Source organism: Pogona vitticeps, chromosome 3 (assembly GCF_051106095.1).
Source record: "Pogona vitticeps strain Pit_001003342236 chromosome 3, PviZW2.1, whole genome shotgun sequence".
Lineage (NCBI taxonomy): Eukaryota > Metazoa > Chordata > Lepidosauria > Squamata > Agamidae > Pogona > Pogona vitticeps.
The window spans coordinates 122,032,778-122,057,604 of record NC_135785.1 but is presented as its reverse complement, the minus strand read 5'-3'; the positions used below and the strand labels follow the sequence as shown (position 1 = coordinate 122,057,604).

Genomic DNA, 24,827 nt, shown 5'->3' with positions numbered 1-24,827 from the left:
TGGTGTTTGGATTAACTTGGTGTAGGCATGGTATTCCCCCTTTGATTTTTTTTTAAATCCCCCCCCCCCCATGACTACCAGAATTCCCCCAGCTGGAACTCTGGTAGCTTTAGCCAAAAAAAATCCAAATTCTCAGACGAAGTCAGGATATACACTTGTTCTTTGCCAAGGCGCTCTATGGTTATGTTCACTGACATGAATGGGGTTTTCTAGGCTCCATGGGAACTGCAAAGCTAGGGGACTGTAGTTTTTTGAGACACCTTCTACAGAGCGTAATGAACAAAGAAACTAGTGTTGCCTAATCCCTAGCAGTTGCCATGGAACTTAGAAAGCTCCACCCATGTCCTTCTTATTGCTTTAATAATTGTCATTGTACAAAAACCTTTGACAAAGAACAGGTGTATATCCCCAAACTCCTCTAGGAACTCGGATTTTTTTTTTTTGACTAAAGCTACTGGAGTTCTAGGTGGGGGAATTCCTGCTGAGTTCTGGTAACAGTGGTGAAAAAAAGAGTTGAAAATCCCATACCTACTAGCCACAGCAATTTACACAACTCCTACACAAACACCAGTAGGATTCTGGCCAGTATGTTTGTAAATAGACCGTGTTAAATGGAGTAATGGTCTGACTCTGAGCTTCATATATGCATATTTTAGTTGCAAGTCAGATAGATGTGAGATCTCCTTTGTTTGCAACCAGGAAATACTGCTGAGAAAAATACTCACCAGTTATATGTACAGACACTGCATAGCCATGACTCTTGGCCGTTCTAGCCATGTCTGTGTCACTTCTCTACTGGACAGATTTTACCAATCTATTTGAATGTGCTTTAAATAAAACACTTCCACTCCATCTGTTGTTTTACTTAACTGTGACGCTCAGAGTAAAATCAGGCTTGAGTGACTGACTCTAAGGTGCTGGAGGGTGATGTAACTTTCCCAAATGTTCTTTGGATCCAGTGTATGGATTGGGTAATAATACCCTCCTGGATAATAAGAGGGAGTGTGGCTTTTTATCCAGGGCTTTTTTTCCTTTTGTCTGTCTGATTGCAGGTAGTCAGTGGGCTGCCTTTGCTATTTCCATTTGGGTCCCAAGGACCAGGTGAGAGATAGGACTACTTAGATTATAAAGTATTTTGTATTTTTGAGTGATGTTGTAAGTCTTGTTTCTTTATGTATCTGTATCTAAATTGTTGGAGTTGCTTTTTATTTATACTTATTGCCTTCTTTGAATCATATGTACTGTACTCAAAACTTTAATTTTAATAAGTGTAATATATTTTATAGATCTGTTTTGGTCTTAAGTGATAAGGAATATGATGCCAACTAACTCTAGTCCTAGCAGCTCAGCCAAACTACCAAGTAACTAACCCAGAGCCTGGAGCCTTGGGTTCCTGTAGTTCTAAGGAAGCCTAGCGTTGGCATAGGTTGGGGAGTAGACTGGAGGCCTCCGTTTCCTTGGGACTGAGGACTGGCTTACCAAGGTGGTGGCAGTTCTACTGGTATAGATGTTTTTTTCACAGTAACCGTTGCACTTCCTGCTGCTGTCCATGGCAGATGGCATAGATGTATTTTATGCTACTGCTTCACACTGCAGCTTCTGCCTGTACTACAGTAGAATGCAGCTTTAAGTCTTTCAGTTTCCCTTTAACTTAACACTGACTTGAGTTGCAGACCTTCTTGGATGTTGGCTTAGATCCAACCTGATGCTTGCAGAAGTCAGGGAGGTAGGGAGAGAAAGATGGCTGTAGCTACAAAAACGTGGCTGCTGGAGTTGTTTTGGACCCACAGTTCTATGAAGTAAAACAACTTCAGGGCAGGGGGAGAGGCTTCTTTACATGCAGCTGGAAAATGCTTGGTGCTGGACTAAAAAGAACCAGAGTGATCAGGTGCAGGAAGCAATATAGCACTTTTCTGTAGGCCTCCTCCACTAAGTCTGACTCCATGGGAATTAGGAAAAATCCTCAACACTTCCCTGCCCCCCCAAACCTGTGTCATAAAATAGGGTCCTCCACCATTGGAAAAGTGGCATAAAAATGAAATAAACAAATATCTCCAACACCCTGAATACACATATACTGTGCTATTTAGGGAACTATACTGTGTTTCCTCTTTGTTTTCCAAGGCTTACCTTTAATTACCTGTCATTTTCTACCAATAGTTAGGAAGGAAAAAAATTATAAATACAATTGAAACAGCTGACATGTTTTTCTAATCACACTATTTTTTCACATGTTCTCTGTAATGATAATTCTTCAGCTGATTTTTTTCTTCTGCTTCACTGTTATCACAAGTCTCTTGAGAAATTTCTGGTGATGATGATAATAATACAGTTTATAGCATGTAGATGGGTGGGGATCATATTTTAAAAACAGTGCACTTGCTGCAAGAAACACTGATGCTATAGTGTAGAAAAAGCTGTGATGTGAAATATATATTTATATGCATCTTTAAATATCCACATATAAGTATTATGTGCTACCGCATTTGGCTTACAGTGTCTATAATAAGGTTTTCAAGGTAAGTGAGATCTTTAAGGAGTGGTTTTACCAGTGCCATCCTCCACTCCCAGTATGTTTCTGAGACTGAGCACAGATTTGAATCAAGGTCTTCAGAGGCCTAGGCTGTTCCTCTGTCAACTGTACCACACTGGGTAAAATATTCATGTACATACCTGGAAAGCCTGAGTAAATTGCTTTTCAGAGATGCATTTATACTGAGATGAGCATAGATACCTATTTTACTGTCACACTTCAAGTGTTTGCTGCAGAAAGCACCAGTACAGCACCAACAGCAATTGCAGCATGTAGTGCTACACTAATTAATTACAAGAACAAATGGAGCACTGTGCTTAGCAGTGTGTGCCTGCAAAAGGTTTTTACCTTCACCCATTCTTTGCCAGCAGATGGAAGGTCTTTCTTACTCATTTACTTAATAGAAGAACGGCTACCACCATCCCTTTCTTCCTCTTTCTGTACATCAGGCAGGACATCCTAGCCTGTTGCATGAATATGTTGTAGGTCTTCCTGTGACCTAGAGAGACTCAGTAAATGAAAATCCAAGGTAGAGATAGGCATGAACCATGGTTTGGCAGTTTGGTGCACTCTGCGTTTCGGTTGTCTTGAAGATGATTAGCCGCAAACAGAACCAGAAGTTGTATGGAATCTTGAAGATTAATTTTATTCCAGCGTGAGCTTTTTTAAATTAAAATTTACTTCTCCAGACACAAGATGACTAAATTATATCAAGTATAAAATGATGCATATCATAAATATACTCTTATAAAAATCATAATTTTTTGTTTGTGTTGAGTGGAAATAATTAATCTGAATGTTCTTGCACCTTATACAGTTCCATTGTCAGAAAGAACTGCATTGCAGGCATGCTGTTGTTCAACTGCAATCATGTCAAAAGGGTGCAGAACAGCTTCCTGTAAGCATTCTGAGCAAATGACCAAAGGCTGAAGGAACCATTAAGATTCAATATTTTTAAAATGATCTTCGGCATGTGAGGCCTGGGACACTCAGGTCCTTAAGGTAGTGAGCAAAATAGATTGATTTCTGGCAACTCCCAACTAGGTAAAGGTTCCCCTTAACAATTGTCCAGTCGTGTCCAACTCTAGGGCACGGTGCTCAACTCCGTTTCCAAGCCATAGAGCCAGTATTTGTCCAAAGACAGTTTCCATGGTCAAGTGGCCAGCACAACTAGACACAGAACGCCGTTACCTTCCCACCTGGAAGGAGACACTGCTGATTAATCTTTCATAGATGATTGAGGGGTTGGCAGACAAAGGGCATGGTAAAGCACTTCTCAATATTTTTTACCTTGAAAACCCTATCGAAAATAAGGCAAGAAAGTCTTTGAAGTTGAGACTCGAGTTGAAAGTCACTTAGTAAGCTTCTGGGTAAGTACAAAAGAAAATGTGAATAGCAAGGACACTAATGAAGCAGCCGCCCCATGCTGCAGATAAGCTCAACATATCTTCCTGCTTCCCTACCTACCACAGTGGAGTCTCAACTTACGTGTGGTTCCACTTACAAACTTTTCGACCTACGGACTTCTCCGGCCGCAAAGTTTCACTTCAACTTGCGGCCGGAGAATTGACCTACAGACCAGAAGGGGAAGGCGGGGAAAGCGCCAAATTCAAATTTGGCACTTTCCCCGCCTCCCCCTTTCAGTCCATAGGCTGCAGGTCTAATCCCCGAAAGCCCAAAGCTGACAGTGGGCGCCGGGTGGTTTTCGGCTTTCCAGCGTCCAAAGCTGCAAGCGGGGAGCGGGGGGGAGGCAGGGAAAGCCGAAAGCCGCCCTGCGCCCGCTGTCAGCTTTGGACGTTCAGGGCTTAGAAAGCTGGACCCATTGGCCTCTTGCCTCCTGTCCCCACTGTCCTGGGTACTGGGGATAGGAGACAAGAGGCCAGTGGGTCCAGCTGTCTAAGCCCTGAACACCCAAAGCTTACAGCGGGCGCAGGGTGGCTTTCGGCTTTCCCCGAATCCCCCCGCTCGCAGCTTTGGAAGCTGGAAAGCCGAAAGCCGCTTCGCACCCACTGCCAGCTTTCGAGGCTTAGAAAGCTGGACCCATAGGCTTCTTGTCTCCTGTCCCCGGTGCCCTCTGCCTCCTGTCCCCGCGGGGAGGCAGAGGACAGTGGGCACAGAAGGCAGAGGGCAGCGGGTGCAGCTTTGGAAGCCCCGGATTTTTTTTTTCTCTGGCTGGAATGAATGAAATGGTTTTCAATGTATTCCTATGGGAAATGGACCCTCGACCTACGGAATTTTCGACCTGCGGCCACAGTTCCAATATGGATTAATTCCATAAGTTGAGGATCTGCTGCATTTATATCCCATCCAACTATAGCTGGACTACTGCTCTGGGTGGCTAACAAAAGGACACACAGGCATAAACAATGATGATAATGATAAAAACAATAAAACAACAGGGAAAAATTGGGTTCCAAATGTACCTACATGAATCAGAAAAGAAAAAAGGAAAATTAATGGCAGGCAGGTGGTAGAAGGGATACATAAAATTAGTTAATTAGGGCAAACTATTGAAAAGCTTGGAAAAATAACTAAGTCTTCAGTTGCCTCATAACACTCTGGAGGGATGGGGCCAAAGATACATTGCAAAGATGCCTGAATATGGGCAGTTGCACTGATGGAGAAGCTGACCAATCAGGTTAGATTATACAGAGAGGAAAACAAGATAATTTTATGAAGATATGACACTCCTTGTTGATCTCTGATACACAATTTAAAAAAAAACAACCCAGAGGAAACAAAGTGGGAGTGCTGGTCAGTTTAAGTGGTGGGAGCCAGACCTAGAAATGGGCTAATGAGCCATGGAAGAGACAGAGGTAGATAAGTTGATAATGTTAATACTGTACATACATATATGAATGCATAAGACTCCACAAGTAAGATGTTTACTAGGATCGTATTATAATTTATATTGTGCTTTGTGTTATTTTTAATAGCTTATCAATTTTAAATTAAAAAACCTGATGAAATATCCTTAAAATGAAAGGATATATTGTGTCTGTGCTGCATGTTGCATATATGTGGAACATGGAATATGAGAAGTGTGAATCAAGGCAACCTCAAAACAGTGAAACAAGAAATAAAGTGGTAAACAAAAAATGACACATTTCAATATTGTAATACATGATGTTAGCAAACTAAAATGGGATTGAACTGGACATTTCCAATCAAATAACTACAAAGTATTTTATTCTGGGAATTACTAAGAAGAAAAAATGTGGCTGTCATAATGAGGCGAGACGTAGTAAAGCAGTTAAGGGCTATGTGAAGGGAACCCTGGCAACCCTCTTGTTAACATGGTAGCAATTTGATTGGATCTGCGGTATATGTAGTCAGCCTAAACTGGAGCATAAAGGAGGAAAGGGCTGGAGTAATGAAAAGGGAGGAGCCCGGAGGTTTTGAGTGAGAAAAAGGGGAAACAAATAAAATATAAGGGTTATGATAAAAAGGGGGAATATACAATTGAGCAAATCAAGAACTAGGGAGAAATATAAAGAACTTATGGGTATGAATTATCTTGATTGGTAAAAACTCGAGCTCGTTTTTTTTCTCTCAGTCTAATGATCCAAAGTAATTAAAAGCTATCATTTTCACTCTTTAGCCACCATGTCTGGTGTGGTTAATGGCTGGTGTCAGACACGTTACTGGAAAGATGTTTTAAAAGGTGACAAGCCTCCGTTGAGTCTGGTCACAGACTATAATACACATTCTGACTGAATAATACCAATTACACTTCATGGTAAGCATCATTTAGGTCTGTGCTCAACTTTTAATTATTTGCTTGCTTGTGTATTTGTTTATTTATTTTGTATCCCGCTCCCATTAGTGCTGAGGGTACTACTCTGGGCATATATAATAGAGATAAAAACATTAAAAGCAACAACAATAACCCTAAAAACAGATGGGACAGACTAATCATATAAACCCAGAATGGATGGAGGAAGTTGGGGAAGGGTGGTTAGCTACCATCGGTGTGGAAAGCTTCCCTGAAAAGCAATGCCTCTAATTACCCCCTAAGTGTCACCAGGGAGAGGGCTATGCATGTATACAAGTGGACATTAATCACTCACTAAATCAGGATGTGTTGGTGTCTGGAACAGAAAAGTAGGCAATAAAGCAGAATAGTTGGAGAATTTGAGCTAGGAGTCAGAAATGGAAAGGAGAGCAGCTCAGAGAATTCTGTGAAGGCAACAGTACACTGCATACGCAAGCTTCAAGCAGATGACCGTGTACATAGATGTCACCAGTTGGCTAAAGCAACAAATTGAAAAGCTCTCTTTGCTTCACCAAAACAAAAACAGAAGCAGAGTGTGATACATACCATGAACCATTAAATTTTTTTAAGTAAAACTGAAGAAGTACGATCATATTGAACACACCATATTATTGATTTAATTGTTTAATGCTTATGATGTTTTTATTATATTTTATGATATTCTATGATATTTGCAAGCCGCCCCGAGTAGACGCTGTCTACGGGGGTGGGATAGAAATCTAAATAAATAAATAAATAAATAAATAAATAAATAAATAAATAAATAAATAAATAAATAAATAAATAAATGCATGCATGCATGCATGCATGCATGCATACATACATACATACATACATACATACATACATACATACATACATACATACATACATACATACATAAATAGTGCTAGAATATAGTTTAAATAACATTCTTGAAGAATTAAAACACCATGTGAAGGATAGGTTTGTACTACTAAACTAAGTTGACTCCAGGATATGAAAAACGATGCATTGAAATCAGAGAGATATCAAGAAAAGTAATTCAAAAGAAAATAAAAGTGAGTGACTGCTGAAGTTCTTGAAATTCTTAATGATAAATCAAGAGGCAAAATTAAAAGGTGACAGAAATAGTATCAGAATCCCTACTGCAGCATTTCATTGACTGGCACATAGGGAGAAAAATCCTGTTAAAATGGTAGTTGCAAAAAAAATTGAAGAGACCAACAAAAAGGGAAAACATGTCATGTCTTCCATGACATGAAAGAAATTGAAGGGAAATTTAAACAGAGATCAGGCATGCTGAAAGATCAAGAAGGAAATATATTTTCTTGTCAAGAGAAAATAGATGATACAGATATTGTTTGTGGAAAAGATGGAAGGATGACAGATTCTAGAGTGTGAGTCTCTAACTTTCCTTTCATTGAATGTTCTGAATAATATTCATTTGACTTGCCATTTTTCTAGCCTAAAGTCATTTAGAACATAACTGTATACTGTATAATATCTATTACATTGATTAAAATTGTTGCCCTGTCCCACTTGATTGCCACAAAATACAACATTTAAAATGTGTTTTAGATGGATAAAGTGGAAATTAGAATTTCATCCATATTATAAGCCAGTCCTGCAAGAGCATGCAACATTTGCTTATACTGAATTCTCTTTCATTGTGTCTCCTCTCCCCACCTTTGGCTGTTTTCGTCCTGTGTTAGCATGTGCTTCTAGAGGTAGCTTTTCCCGTGGCATGGAGGACTTGTTTAAGAAATGAGCAGGAGACTTAAGTATTCCATTGCACATGCACTCTTATACTGTAGGACAGTTTTGCAAGCTATAACACACACTGTATAACATTGTTTCTCTTAGTCTTTTGACCACAAAAGATATTGTATGTGCATTTTCCTTTTATTAATTCATCGATGTAAGTTGTCTTTTTTAAAAATTAAAACTTACCTTTCCCCTGAGTTGTGGTACAGAATTTAAATCACTGAGGAGTCTACCTGTTTGTTCTCTCAAACACAGTGGTGCCTTGCTTAGCAATCGCTCCATTTTATGGCAAAATCGCTTAGCGACACTGTTTTTGCGATGTTTCCTATGGGAAAAATTCGCTTTGCGATGATCGCGGGGAAGCGATCATAGCAAAGCCCCCATTTTCAGCCAGGTTCCAAAATGGATTCACTGTTCTGATTTTTCCATCATTTCACACTTTGAGAGAGAGTTGGATAGTCCATGCAGCATGAATGGCTGGCTACCAAATTATATAGCCACATCAGCAAGAAAAAGCTGATGCCAGTTCCACAGCACTGTTGAAAAACAAGGAAAATCTTGTGTTGATACTGAGTCACCTGTTTTTCCACCTATTCCTGGATAGTACTTGAAGAGTTGTCCAAGACATTGGGAAAGGTCTTCAAACTTTCACATATTACTTTTTTTCACTGAGTTGTTTTCTGATAAAGCTTATGCTATATTATTTATTTATTTATTGAATTTCTACCCCGCACCATCTGGCAACCACACCACTCTGAGCGGCTAACAACAATATGAGCCACAATATTAAAACACGATAAAAATAAATTAATACATAGCCAAATGGGTTAAATTAAAACAGATGGCAGTGAAGGTGGTAAAAAGGATGATGCAGAAGATGGCAAAAAGGATGGTAAAAGGGAGGCTGAGATCTTAACGATCTGGGAAAGCCTGGTGGAAGAGCCAAGTCTTCAATGTTCATTTGAACCCATCCAGCAAGGGTGCCAGGAAGATCTCGATGGACAGGTGGTTCTATAGGTGGGGGGCGACCGCTGAGAAGGCCCAGTTTCTTGTTCTTTCCCTCCGGGCCTCTTTCCCTTCAAGCCCTTCAACCACCCTGTCTGTTAAGAATGAGTATTATGGACAGATCTGGCTGGGAGTAGGCGTTCTGATAGGTACCGAGGTCCTGAACCATTTACGACTTTAAATGTTACCATGATAACCTTGAAGTCGATGTAGAAACAAACTGGTAGCCAATGAAGGGTGGCCAGAGTGGGGGAGATGCGCTGGAATTTCTTCACCCCAGTTATTAGTCTGGCTGCCAAATTTTGGGCCAATTGAAGTCTCTGCATCAGCCTCAAGGTTAGTCCCACGTAGAAAGCACTGCAGTAGTCTATTCTTGAGATGATGAGGGCATGAATCAGCTTTGTGAGTGCCCCCTAGATAGGGATGCAGCTGGGCAATCCTCCAAAGATGGAAATGGGCTGCCCACACCACAGATGCCACCTGGGTTTCCATGGTGAGATCCGAGTCCAGGCAGATGCCCAACCTACGTACCCCACTCTTCGTAAGAAGAGCCACTCCCCCAGAGGAGAGGGAGTTTCCCAACCCACTGACGCAAGTCAAACCAAAGCCAGTTTGTAGCACTCTGTAAGATTTAAAATACTAATGCCTATAGTATGCACAATTATAAAGTCCTCATTCTTATTTTATTGCTCTTTCCAGAATGCCAGACCGATGAAAAATCTGAGAGTAACAATAGCGGTAAGTGTTTCTTCCAACAACTTGATGAAGAATATAATAAAGAAATGTTTTTGACTGTTTACATCTGATATTTTCTGAGCTGTTAATACAGAGAACGCGAAACATTATAAAATTAGAATAGCAAAACAAACTGACCCATTGCTGAAAAATTACTGTAGCTATGTGAAGGGTTGGGGTTTTTTTTTAGATCTTCTGAAGTATTTTGAATTTTGTTTTCATTTAAGATACTACTATAAGCCTGATCTTTGTGAAAGAATTTCAGAGAACAGTTGTAATTCCAATTCTTAAAAAAATCCTTCGTCTTATGAACGTGGGGTATTGTCCATCTGTATCCACAGTTCAAAACACCATAAAATATTGCTGCATAACATTGTGCCCACATTGCCAGCAGGAAAAAGGATGCCAAGCTTTGTATAGCAAATATCAACCTGAATGTTGAGAACACAAGTGGCAGCAGTCAAGATGGTCTACAGCAGTGGGTCCCAACCTTGGATAGCCTAACTATTCTTGGAATGCAGTTGCAATCCGAAAACACCTGGATTATCCAAGGTGGGAAAATATTGGTCTACAGCTGGGGTCTCCAAGCTTTTGAGCTTGAGGGTGACATCATATGTTTTTCACATTTTTGAGGGCCAATGTGCACATGCATATGCGTGGCTGCCCGCACCCCTGCCTGGACGTCCACTCGCCCACACCACTGCCCACACATACATCCGCCTGCCCGCATGGACGCCCACACTCCTGCCCTCATGAACATCCGCCAGCCCGCATGCGCCCCCACCTGCCTGCATGGACGGCCGCCCCCGTGGATGTCCACACGCATCCCCGCCTGCCTGGGTGGAAGGGACTGGGCTGGATAAAATGGCAAGGTGGGCTGGATGTGGTCTGCGGACCATTGTTTGGAGAACCCTGGTCTACAGGATACCTTCTTGAGCTTACTAGCATTCACTCTTGTTGAAAAAAAGCCCTGACAGTTGCTTTGTGTTTCAGTGAGAAGTTGTTACCTGATGAAAAAATGAGTCAGCTTCTGGGATTTTTCTCTTGCTTTGTGTCAGTTAATGTATAGTAATAAGGAGCTGATTTCCCTTTTGAAGACCTGTGTCAGGAGCCTAGTCTCAGAAATCCTTTCAGAATGTTTACTGAAATCACTCAGGGCTGGAACAAACACAACTGTTCTGTGCTTTTGTTATGCAGAAATACCGTATTTTTCTGTGTATAAAATGACACTTTTTACTTAAATATTTAGACAAAAAATTGGGGTCGTTTTATACACGGAAGGCAGTCGCTTTCCCTGCCTTTTGCGAAGCCACAGGGTAGAGCAGCCGTGAAAGGGTGGCACGCTCGCACCCCTTTAATCCTGAAGCAGCCATGAAAGGGCTCCAGGATCAAAGGGGTGCGAGTGTGCCGCCCTTTCACAGCTGCTTTACCCATTTCCTAAGCCCCACAGGGCTTAGGAAGTTGGTAACGCAGCCACGAAAGGGCGACAGGATAGCACCTCTTTGATCCTGAAACAGCCATGAAAGGGATTCAGGATCAAGGGGGTCTGGGCATGCAAATTTTCTAATTTGGTGGTTAGAAATGGGGGTTGGTCTTATACATCAGGTCGTCTTATAAACAGAAAAATATGGTACTTTGAATATGCCTTACAAAATAGTATGGCAATTTCCTCAAGACACATAGCAAAATGTCCCTTTCAGGAGGACTGTCACTTTTTTTTTACTTTTTAAAAATGAACTCTGTCTTTTAACTTTTTCTTTGACCTTTCAGTGCCCTCCAAACATCTCCCCTCTGGGCCACAAAGCTGCAACATTTTATCTACTTTAGAACATTATGGCTAGTAATCCTGTTCTGCTCAGTCTTATAACAAAGTAATTGTTTTCCCCTTTTGAATTTTGAGCCTCTGCAGCCTGAATTCTTTCCCAATTAAAAAAAAAACAACCAAAGAAACAGGTAGAACCATCCATTTTTTTCAACATAAGCAAGATTGGTCTTTTCAGTTTATATAAGCTATTTTAAATTAGGGGAAATTTAGGGTCACTTGTTTCTTCCCAGAGAGGAGAGGACAGTTTTATTAAAAAAGAAGAAGAAGAAAACAGAACTCTAAAATCCTTTTCCAAATGTACCCATTGGTACTGGAGAGGAGCAGACAGTCTGTTACATATGTACCAAATTTGGTGCTGATCTAATTTCAAAGTTACATTTTTAAAATTGGGCTGTCCCATTATTAAAATTGCCCTTAGAATGTTGGTTTGCTGTGCTGCACAATGACACAGCTGCACTACTGTGCAACAATAATAGTCTCTCTCTCTCTCTCTCTCTCTCTCAAAAAAAAAATCTACCATCATATTTTCACTTAAAGAAGTACAGTCAACCCTCGACTTACAAACGGCTCGAGTTACAAACATTTCGACTTACAAACCACTCTGATAGAAAAATATTGACTCAACTTGCACACTTAGATTCGAGTTACAAACCAAAAAAAACGTGTTTGAGGTGGGGAAAGCATGAAGTTTGAACTTTCAGTTAACCGTTGGCCAGTGAAGAGGGTGCTTATCTGCTTCCTCGCTCTTCCCAGTGTTTTGAGAGTGGATTTGGAGACAGTCTTCAGACTGCCTGGTACTGCCTGGTACTGCTGGTATTGCCTGGTACAGTGCGGTACGGACTGTATTTTTATTTTTTGGCGCTTTTTTAATTTTTGATTTTTGGATTTTTAAAAGGTGTTCCCTCCCTCCCTTGCTGCCCTCCCTTTCCCCAAAAGGTGCTTGTATTGGCTTGTCTTGATTTAAAAGGTGCTTTTCAAGGTGATCTGTTGTCTGAAAGGTGCTTGGTTTTTTCCAGAAGGTACTTGTCTTGGCTGAAAATGTGCTTTTCAGGGTGTTCTGCTGAAAAGGTGTCTGTTCCCTCCTTCTCTCCCTCATTTCTTTCCTCTTTTTTTAACCTAAGTCATCTTAGGTTAAAAGGAAAAAAAGAAAAAAAATTCTGCCCCTAGTGGTAGGAACGGATTAACCGGCTTTGCCTTAGTTCCTAAGGGAAATGCCCCTCAACCTAAGAACCAAAAACAGCCGGAACAGATTAATTGGATTTCAGTGCATTCCTATGGGAAATGCTGATTCGACTTACAAACTTTTCAACTTACAAACTGCCTTCCAATACGGATTAAGTTTGTAAGTCGAGACCCCACTGTAATTTTAAATTTGCTGAAAAGACAACACATCATATTCTTAACTACCAGCTCATTGGTTTTATTATTCCAATCTGGAATACTTAATGTGTTATTGCTTTTCTTGTGTGTCAGTATTAATAGTTCGGCCACCAGAACTGTTAAACTTTTACATTAACCTCATCAGGTAATCCTCAAATTGTGTTCAGCTGTTCCCCCCCCCCAAAAAAAATACACTAACTTATCAGTACTTGCAAAGCAAAATGGCCATCTTATTTGTAATCATAATTCCAACACTGACCCACTCCTTTCTTTTTTAAAATTGTTGATAGCTGTGTTGTAACCATTGTTATTTCATACTGACAGAAGTACCTATCTGCAAATGACTTAATCCCCATAAAGTGCTCTTCCTGAACCTTCACCAATCCACTTACCTGAATTGTCTTTCTCTCCCATGGACTAAAGTATTCTGTCCTTAATAACTGTGTTGTACCATGTCTCCCTTTAACCACCTGGGTGATATTTGTCTCCCCCATCTCCAGTTCTCATTGTCTTTTCTGCTGTTTGTATTCTCTCCCCCCCTCACTGTCACCCACTCTTTTTTCATTCTTGTCAGTCTTTCTCAATAGAAGGTGCTTATTCACCTTCTATTCACACTCCTTTCTGCCAAGCAGCATGATGCTGTCTTTCTACCTTGTATTTCTTTCAAGTAAAGTTGCATTATTTGTATCCAGCCACATGCCTTACCAAATTCACCACACAGTATCAAAGAATAAAATTATTAGATAAGAATCAGGAAGAAATTACATCAGACCACAATAGAATTAAGTAAATTCAAGTTACTAATATCTGTTAAAAAAGAAGTTATGATTCAGGGCACTGTATCAAACTTTATTTTGATAGCAGCTGCCAAACAGTTTGCAGAATGTGCTGTCACCTGCTTTCTTGATCTCTAAGAGGAAAAGATTCAAGACAGATAGGTAACCTCGTTAGCAACCAGAAAGGGAATGATCAACTCCTTCAGCAAATTTCTGTAGAAGCATAATAAAAAGACATAAATAAGTAAATGTTACAGATGGAACGTTTGTGTCTTAATGGAAAGAAAACATAAAAGAGGCTTTTGCTTTTTTCTTTCATGCTTCCTGAAAGAGAGCCTCTTAAGCAGAACACTTTGAGTTAGTGAAAGATAGACACAGATGTTTTGGGTGGAGGTGTTTACCTTTTGCCCTTTCAACCCTCATCTGTCTACTATCCTAAGAAATTTTTTATTGAGTAGCATTGCAAAAGCTCTTGTTAGCAGGCAATCAAAATGTCCAAAAGTGCATTTGAAAAGGTTCTTCTATATTTCAGAATTGTTAGATCTTGCTAATAACATGCTGTCGTATTTATGGAATGAGTGGGAAATAATTTGTTTCAAAGGAACAATTTTCTCATGGTGGAAAAGTTATACTTTTGTTCAATATCATGCAAACACTGCCTTATTAAATCACTTGTTTTACTAAGAGCTGCACTTAATAATTATTGTGGTGAGCACACAAAAGAGCAAATGGTTTTCATCCAGCTATTCTCATGTGAATAAAGGAGATCTCAAGGAAACAAGCCAGAAAGAGCTTGGATTTACTATAACTCATAATTAAATGTCCAAAGCCAAGCCTGCACAGAAAGGAGGGAAAATTTCTCAACTAGGCATTTGAAATACATGCTGGAATCAAAAGTGTTTGCTGAAGGAATTTTGACTGTACAGCTTGTAATAATTTTAAAATGGCAGTAGGCATTGAGTTACTAAGTGACTTGGCCTCATAGACTTCCATCATCAAGAGTGTGTGATTAGAGATGTGCCTAGCAAAAAACTAACTTCATTTCAGTTTTACTTTGTTTTGTTCCAGGTTCTTTGGCAGATGAGTTTCTTTTGTTTTTGTGTATTTTGTGTACCGGTCCTTTCATTAAATATAAAAGGAACCACGTTTTTCATGCCACAGTATTTTGTTTAGTTCCCCCCCTCCCGTTTATGTTTTCTCTGGCTCTTGTCCATCAGCTCTAAAAAAACTTAAAAACTGCTGGAAAAAATCAGAGAGGGAAGCAAGAGGTGTAATCCATAAGTAGGCAATAGTACATGAGAAATACAAATAAAAAGTTCTATATATACACTTTTAACAAAAGAGGTACATTGTTAATTATTTATTTTATTTTATTAGATTTCTACCCCGCCCATCTAGACTAAAGGTATACTCTGGGTGGCAATTAACCAAATAACAGTTTAATTACCCAAATAACAGTTTTTTTAAAAAAATCAGTGTAACAGGGAAAGCATCCTGCCCCCCCACACACGTGTACACAGAGGGGGAAAATAGCGCTGTTAAAAAAAATAAACACAGTCCCCAAAGTCAACAAAAGCAAGCAAGCAAATAAAGACAAAAGATACAACCAAAGCCCCCACTCTAAATTTATAGACTATGGGGAGCTTTATTTCCCCACTACCGCCTGACATCACCATCTTCTCTTCTGAGTCTAGGAGCCACAGGCTGCAAAATAGAAAATGAAGGGTACCAGGAGCTAGTGCACAAATTGCCACAATTGCAACTGAAGCAGAGCAGTCCCCTCACTCAGTTCCAGCCAATCCAGCCCTTTGACAAGTTAAAAATTCCTGTTCCTTTGCTCCTGATGTACTGAGTGGCTGCTGATAATAGCCCTTGCAAGAAATCTTCCAATGAATTGTTTGGACAATTTGATAGATAAAGGTGAAAGAAAAGTAAGCAAAAGAGTGAGACACTTAAGTCTGAGATAGGAATACAGTGGTGCCCCACTTTACAGCATTATCTGCATATAATAAAACTGAAAAAACTTTTGTGGCTTGTTTGAGAGCATGAAAAACTAGAAACGTCAAGTGCTCAACATTGTCATTAATATTAGAGATGAGCATAAACCTCGGTTTGTAGGTTTGTGCTGGATTGTCAGACCCAGTTCCTTTCCCGCATCCCCCTGGCTGGATGGCACCAGTTGGCACATACTGCTCTTTTCCTCCTTAGGCATTCAACCTGTCCCAGCAGGAGCTCACGCTTCCCTCCCTCAACTCCCCCAGCAGCCGTCCACTCAAAGGCAGTGCTGAAGGAATCCCTGCCCTGCCTCCTCCTCTGAATGGTCAGCTGCCAGAGGAAGTGGAGGAGGGAGGCAAGCACTCCTGCTAGGACTGACTGAACGCCCAAAGGGCACACGCCTGCTGGTGAGTGGGGGATCGGGCTAGGAGGTGGAAGAAGGGAATGTGCAGCATTGGTGGTGCTGGTCTGACAAGCTGGAACAAACCTCCGAACCAATGTTCGTGCCCATCTCTAATAAATATATAAATCAAACAGAACAGGAGTTAACTAAAACTTTGCTTAACCCCATTTGCAGATTACAGAGTCTGTAAAATATCTATGTACAGTACATTGCACTCTGAACCAAGTGTTGTTATCAGGATGTCTAATTCACACAGTAAGCCTTTTATTTCTAGTCGAGGAGGATAATTTCCCCCAAGTCTTGTCTAGGGTATTGACTCAAACATTTATTTCAGGGAGATAATGCTGCATATGATACAATTCTGCATATTTGTCAGTTAGATGAATTAGGACTAAAAATAATTTTCCAGGGTCTGCTAATAACCACTAGAGCAGCCTTTCTGCCTCTCAGAAAGTATACTGTAGGATTGTTCCTAACTTCCTGATTTTGTAATACCAAAAGGCTTGTTTTACATCATCTTTCATAGAAAACTGGTCACCTAGTAGAGCAGAGTGATGCCAAATCTCCTGTGGCAGCACAGAATTTTGAGGCAGCCATGGGCTAGCTCATGCGGATAGCTGGAATTCCATGAATTCGTGCAACACAAATGATGTATGGCCCTCATGTACAAAGTGGTTCTTCCATGAAGATGCTGCAAGGTCATGTTTTTAACCCACCACTCTTTTTTTTTTCTTAGTACAGTAGACATCCCTTTGAGTGAAATATCTAGGTGGTGGTTGACATCTTGTGTTTGTGAGCATAAAAGAGTGCTTCAGTGTGAACAACACATTGCTTTGTAACATCTGTACTTGCCAGTGAAGGGAGAGGAGAGTGGCTAAAGTGTTTTGTTGCAAAGAGATTGTTTTGCACGCCCAGTGACAAGCCTTACAGTACATTTATTTATTCTTCATTCTCCTTTGTGTTATAAACTGTAGGAAGGAGACCTTGAATTTGTGAACGCTTAACTGTCAATTATAGAGTTAAGAATGATTCTCCAACATTTGCATTTGTATGCTAGTCTAACATTCTGTATTTATTGTCTTACTAATATTTTGAATATTCTTAAATATGTCTTCTCTTTTCTGTGAAGTTACATTGTGTTCAAAACCTGTCAGGCAAAAGAAACACTTTCCAGAATGTGTCAATAAACATGTTTTGAATACATTTTAGCAACAGAGATTTCTCTACTTATGCTGGTTTTGGAAATTGTTGTGGGCCTTTGTTTTCTTTCCTGAGAGAAGGCAGGTTAAACATAAGCGCACCAGAATGTATTGTGTGCAAATTACCGCTAGCTTTGCAAAAGTGTTTATGCTAACTTTTTCCTGACCAGTTCTTTCTGTATGTTCTAGTATACGTCTTCCACACATCTATGGTCTTGTCCTAGCAAACAGAACTGTGGAATCTGATTCCAGCCCATTAAATCACCACATGATATTAGAGAAATTCCTATCCTTGCAGTCAAGACTACTTTCAGATTTGCAGTGGGAGGGTAAATTATTTTAACTTGTAAGTTCTAGGTTCCTCTGTCTAGTCTTCTGTTACCTTTAGCTCTTTCAAAGAAAGCATATTACAATCCTATTTCTCGCTGGCCCTTCTTACTGGGAGATTAGAGTATCCCAGAACTGGGAAATAATTGCCTAATTTTAATTTATTATTATTTCTTCTGCTTAACAGCCATAATGTTAGTAATTTAACACTTTAACCCAATTTACTAATTCCATTTTACTGTTAATGACACATTGTTAGTCATCATTATGCCCTTTGCCTCAGAGGCCACAGGCTACACAGTTTGTCCCTTTGTTATAAAGATGTATTTTGACATAGTAATTCATCTGGTTTCTAATTGAAAGTATATGTAGGGAGTACTCATTTCAGTCCAGGTTTTAAGAAAATCTGTCAGCAATCAGACTTGGAAAGCTATTGTGCAGTTATTAAAATTGAGGATTTGAGTTTAAATTCTGCGTCTCTGAGATTTAATTTAGACTGTATCATTGATACAAGACATACATTTATGTATATATTTGAGGCAGGTTTCCTGCTGCTTGCTCTGTTCTCCTGATAGTTCATATTCAGAAATAGCTGTTTCTTGTTTTCTGAGTGCTCCAATATATGTTTTTATTAATATTATATTTTAAAGTCATTAAAATCTTTTCATTTGTTTACTACAGAATAAAATACCACCCTTTAATTAATTATTTTAAATACAGTGCCTGTGTAGCTGTTCTGGAACAAAAAAGGGGGTGCAACACATGTCCAATCCCTGATCTTTCTTTTATTAAAAAACAAACAAAAGAAAACAAAACTCTATGAAGGTGGAGCACAGTAACATATATGTCTGCTCAGATGTATGATCCACCGAGTTAAGTGTGGCTTAGAATTACGAGTACTTTTTAAAGTGTGTCTTAGTACTAAGAGTTACTCATAGGTAACTAGAAAAAAAGATTGTAAGCTTTATTTCCAGAAAGTCTATTTCTCCAAATAATACAGCAGGGAAATGCTTAGGTCCTAGACACTGAGAAAATGGCTCTTTTTGCCTGATCTCCTGAGAGTTAACATCAAAATCCTCACAATTAAACCAGCAAAGGGGACTGACTGAAACCTCTAACAGTAAGTAACTGTTCAGCTATGAGTCAGAAATCCATAGGAATCAAAGAAGCTTCATTAGACTCATTTTTGGAACAAAAAACTGCTGCAAAAGAGAAGCCTAGCAGGTGGAACAGATTGTCTTATCTTGGGGAAGAAGTCATTGAAAGGGCCTCAGTGAGACTGAGATCCAATGTATGAAGTAATTGAACAAATAAAACAACTTAGGCACATCTTGGGCTGCTGTTATTAGCCATCTTCAAACAGCAGTTAGAAATCTGTTGGAGAAACTAGGAAATATTGCTAATCAAACCTTGGATTTGAGGATTGATCACCAGCAATCTATAAAAAACTCAGAAAGGATGCATGGTGGATCTTCAGGCCTGGCATTGAGTTATTGGGAAACAGAGGGAGACGGCCCAGTTTGGGAGTGAGAGGAGTCAGTTCTAACTCTCCAGCTTTTTAGTGAGTTGTGTCCGGACTGCATATTTCAAAGAAGGATTTTATTGCAGTGCACAGAACATTACCTCCCTCAGTAAGGAGAAACAGAAAGACTGGTGGCATAGTTGTCGCATTTGCAAGGAAGCACAGGAATGATGCCATCGCAGCTGCTCATTAAGGCAAGAATCCTAATGTGTTCAAGAATGCAAACATACAACTTTATCAAGATTTTTGTCCTTTAATTCTGCAATGCCACAAAAATATACCAACCATTCACAAGCCTCTTATGTCAAATAGGAATAACATACAGATAGAGACATCCAATAAAATTGATAATTAATCAGGATGGAAAAAGAGTAATTCCCAGAGCACAGAGTGCTGTCCTCTGAAGATGCCGGCCACAGAGACTGGCGAAACGTTAAGAAAAACAACCTTCAGAACACGGCCAAAGAGCCTGAAAAACCCACAAGAACCATCAATTCCCAATTCACCCTCTAGTTACCTACTCCCCTTGTGTCTAAGCCTTCCTGGAGAAATTCTAACCTTGCCAGAAAATGAATTTTTTGGACCATTGCTGTTGCCTCCTATAGAGTAGCAAGAAAAAAAAGGAAATCCAGATGCAGTCATGTCCACCCCAAACAGCAGTAAGATAAGTGATTGTTAATTCTGTGATCATTTTATCTAATTAGCATTCTTCCAACTTCTGACTCCATTCTCCTTTGCATTAGTTAGGCATCCTTCAGTCTCGAAAGACTATGGTAACGTGCTCTGTGTGGAGGACTTGGAACAGCGTCTAGTGTGGCTGAGAAGGCCAATTCGAGAGTGACAGTCCCTTCCACACTGAAGACAAATCCAATCTGTCCCCTGTCCAGCTCCCTGGTTTTGTTGCTTTTGTGACTTCCTCTTTGCCTCGGCCTGCTGGGCAAGGGTCTCTTCAAATTGGGAGAGACCGTGATGCACTGCCTGCCTCCAGGCTGAACACTCAGATGTCAGGGTTTCCCATCTGTTGAGGTCTATTCCTAAGGCCTTCCTTTGCATATTTTGCAAATAATTGTCTAATACGGTAATTGGTGTTGCTGGAGGTGCATAAAAAGAATGTTACTGTTGCCCTGTCTACATTCCCTCATGTTTTGCCCTCTTGCTGCTGTTGTCCTTTGGATGACAGCCTGGAACTCCATACGTAAAGGCTATATTGGACAGATTTTAGAGGGGCTCTTTATGGCCATAGTTAGCGTGCCCCAAATTGTTTTTTAATGGTACATATTACATATGTTGCTTTAAACTTTGTCTTCATCACTGTTGGGATTTCTGATTGGTTTTGTGTAGTGTCCCAATTGCAGCCTTTCTCAGGTCAACCAAAATAAGCCTTCCTATTAACTTAGGATCCCCAATTAAACAAAGGCAAATTCAGATCATAATAATACAAGAAAACCATCACAAAGCGGACCTATCCCTCCTGAGAGCATGAACTAGATTAAGCTCCTGCCAGTCAGCTGCAGGTTCTTTTAAATCACAAGGTGCACGCCTTCTCTCCATGGATAAATTTCCAATGTGAAGGAGAGTTAAAATACCTGAATGGTAGGTTCTGCTGTGTAAAGGGATCTATTGGCAATATCAAATTAAGTGTGGGAACCATACAGTATATAGTCCAAACACACAGCAGATTTCTTTTCTTTGAGATACATTGTCATCGAATCATAGAATAATTAAGTTGGAAGGGACCTATAAGGCTGCTGAGTCTAATCCCCTGCTCAGTGCAGGAATACAAATCAAAGGATATCTGCCAGATGGTTGGCTAAATGTCTCTTAAATGTCTCCAGTGTTGGAGCACTCACCACCTCTTGAGGTAATTGATTCCATTGCTATACTACTCTAGCAGTTAGGAATAGAGGTGGCGGTATTTGTATACTGTGACATTCCACCCAATGTTCCGTGTTTGTTTCCCCCAAACCAAGGTTCACTCTGGCAACGTTTTCTCTTTCATTCGCTGCCATCAGTGGATATTCCTTATCCACACTTGTCCAGTATTTGAATCAGACACTTGCTGCCAACATAACTTGTTTATTTAGATTGAATTTGAATCACAGATGTTCTTTTTAATCATCATGTGTAGAATCACTCATTAAAACGACTTCTTATCTTTGGTTACATGTTCAATTCTTTATTCACTTTAACCAACTTATTAATAATATCAGTTCTCTCAGGTTCTCTGACTATCTATCTATCTTGACTATTCAATTTCTTTCCTCCACACTCTCCCTTTTTCCTTCTCTCTTCCTAACTCTCCCTCTAACTGCCACCAACTGCCTAACTATGTCCGTCCCTCCTGTCCTCTCATAGGCTCCTGCACTTGAGCTTCAGCTATGATTGACAAGAGTGACATGGGCATTCTGCCACAAATACAAATACGGATATCTCCGCACAGCTGGCATTAACGAGGGTCCAGCCCCATAGGGCCGGACAGTTCACTCACTAATTCACCGCAGACGTGGATGGCGTGATTCTACAAATGGCTCCGCAGCGCACGATCCACTCGTCGCTCTTCGACCTTGCAGCGAGGCTTGTCCTCCCGCCTCCTGCCAGGCGTGGTGAGTGGATCATGCGCTGCGGAGCCACTCATAGAATCACATCATCCGTGGCAGATCGGTGAGTGGACCATCCGGCCCCATGGGGCTGGACCCTTGTTAATGCCATATATGCTGGGATATTTGTATATGAATACCCTCATCTCTAGTTAGGAGGTTTTTCATGATATTCAGCTAAAATCTGGCTTTCTGTAATTTGAGCTGATTGTTGTGTGTTGTGCACTCTGGGATGATCCGGAACAGATCCTGCCCTTCCTGTGAATGACAGCCTTTCAAGTATTTGAAAAGTGCTAGCATATCTCTCCACAGTCGTCCTTTCTCAAAGCTAAACATGCCCAGTTCTTTCAGTCTTTCCTCATAAGGCTTGGTTTCCAGCCATTTAATCATCCTTGTTGCCCTCCTCTGAACTTGTTCCAACTTGTCAGCATCCTTCATGAAGTGTGGTGTCCAGAACTGGACACTATACTCTAGATGAGGCCTAACCAGTACCAAATAGAGGAGAACTAGTACCTCACAGGATTTGGAAACTGTACTTCTGTTAACGCAGCCAAAGATAGCACAGCCTAAAACTACTTGTCTGCAAGGATGGTGAGATCCTGCTTAGGAGTGACCTTAATTTATCTGCAAATAGACAGTAGTACTAATAAAGCTGCACATCACACTTCACTGATAAAACTCTTCAGTGAATTCAGTTAGATAGAACTTCAGGTGAGAAGGACTGCTCTTACATTTCCATACGTAATGAATACTATTGAGATTATATACAGCGGTGCCTTGCTTAACGATTACCTCGTTAAACGACGAATCCACTTGACGATGAAGTTTTTGCGATCCAGTGCATGGAAAGTATATCTCAGGTCAGCACAAGTTGGATCCCAGCAGCTTCAGATCACACATCACTCCAAGCAACATTTCATATTTTAGGACAAAACCTAAGCCGTACTCATGGTAATTGAACTCAGCTTTACTTCTGAGTACTTTTTACCTAGAAAAAGGGTCACCATAAGTCAGAATTGACTGGACACAACCTTTCCTCTCATTTTCAGCCCTGCTGGGCGAGGCTCTGCCTCTTGCATTTGTGGCTTCACCGTTGTGTGTACCCAACTCCCCCCAGGTAGAGTTCTGTTATGACTGGAATAAAAGGGGGCTGGAAATGATTGGTGTCAGTGTGCAGAGGAGGAGGAAGGCTGTGTGGAGGTGGGGCAGAGTCACACACACCTTCGAGGGAGCATTGACTGGATACAATTATTATTGCAAGTTATGAAGATGCCCCAAATCCAATAGACTTTTGTGGATGCAGAAGCAAGTGTAATAGCCAAACATACAGAGCCAAAGAACACGTTTGCTTGAAACTGAAAGTTTGTTTTGAATAAATTGACAACCTCCCTTTTATGCAAAAATTGTAAACAACACAATTTTTGTGTCTTAAAAATACTACTAACTCAGAATGATAAAAGCCATGTTTTCAATCCTCCAGCTTAGTTAATCATCATAAATCATGAAAAAAAAATCAATTTTTTTGCTGTTTGCAAGAAAAAATAATATTAATCAATCCGTGGGATAGAATTCCCCCGGATAATAAAAAGTCTCTGCTGAGAAAGACATTGAGGCCTATTTTCTGTGTCAAGTACTGTTCAATCAACAAGAACATTCTGAGTATTCTAAACTTAGAAAATTCTGGAAAGGGTCACTGTAGGTCAGAGTTGAAATGACAGCACATCATCACCATAATCATTATTATTATTACTTACTGCAGAACTAGCAGGTAAAGAGGGGCTCGATATTCATTTTCTTTTTGGGTAACATTAATAGATGTTAAGTTTTTGGTTAGCAGGCCTTCTGCTAGTTCTGAGCTGGTGAAAACTATCACTTACTACATGCTGTTCTCACACTGTAACCAAGCCGTTTCTCTCTATGTGTTTCGTGCATTATGTGGAAGAATGTTTTGTGTGATGAGCAGTTCAAAGGTTTCATAGAACCATAGAATCATTGAGTTGGAAGGGACCTATAAGGACATCGTCCAACCCCCTGCTCAAATCCAAATCAAAGCAGATATGACAGGTGGCTGTTCAATTTTCTCTTGAATGCTTCCAGTGTTGGAGTGCTCCCCACCTTCTGTGGCAATTGTTTCCATCATCGTACTGCTCTAAGTAAAGACGTTTGTCCTGGTGTTCAGCCAAAATCTGGGTTCCTGCAGCTTGAGCCCATTATTATCTGCCCTGCCCTCTGGATGACTGAGAACAGATCCTGCCCCTCCTCCATAAACCTATCATAACTCCCCTCAGTCTTTTGTAAGGCTAAATATGCCCAGTTCTTTCAGTCTTTCTTCATAAGGCTTGGCTTCAAGTCCCCTGATCATCCTTGTTGCGCTCCTCTGAACTTTCTCCAATTTATTGGCATCTTTCTTAAACAGTGTATGTGGGGGATGTGGTGGCGCTGTGGGCTAAACCGCAGAAGCCTTTGTGTGCTGCAAGGTCAGAAGACCAGCAGTCATAAGATCGAATCCATGCAACAGAGTGAGCTCCTGTCGTTCTCTCCCAGCTCCTCGCCAACCTAGCAGTTCGAAAGCATGTAAATGCGAGTAGATAAATAGGTACCACCATGGTGGGAAGGTAAAACAGTGTTCCGAATCTAAGTCACGCTGGCCACGTGACAACGGAAACTGTCTTCGGACAGGCGCTGGCTCTACGGCTTGGAAACTGGGATGAGCACTGCCCCCTAGAGTCGAACACGACTGACTAAAATGTCAAGGGGAATCTTTACCTTTACCTTAAACAGTGTATATTATTATTATTATTATTATTATTATTATTATTATTATTATTATTATTATTATTATTATTATTATTATTATTATTATTATTATTATTATTATTATTATTAGCACTGATTGTGGATGTTTGTGCCAGATCATCCTATCTCTGCTTAGTCCTTCCTGGATAGAATTGAGTACACTGGCATGTGCTGCCCTCCTGCTTTTAGGAAGTGCCTTATATTTTTGTGAGG

The 24,827-nt window shown here is 40.4% G+C and overlaps 1 protein-coding gene across 4 annotated transcripts in view; it reads left to right on the top strand.

Moving 5' to 3' along the window:
• The window catches only part of GTF2F2 (general transcription factor IIF subunit 2), a 118,345-nt gene that overhangs the window by 28,723 nt on the left and 64,795 nt on the right, over nt 1–24,827 (top strand). For 3 of the 4 annotated variants that reach the window (XM_020797060.3, XM_078390692.1, XM_078390691.1), the window contains one exon: nt 9,759–9,797. The exons of the other annotated variant lie outside the window; for it this stretch is intronic. In XM_020797060.3, coding sequence (XP_020652719.2) covers nt 9,759–9,797 — 39 coding nt within the window. The remainder of the gene's footprint in view (nt 1–9,758; nt 9,798–24,827) is intronic. 4 annotated transcript variants of the gene reach the window in all.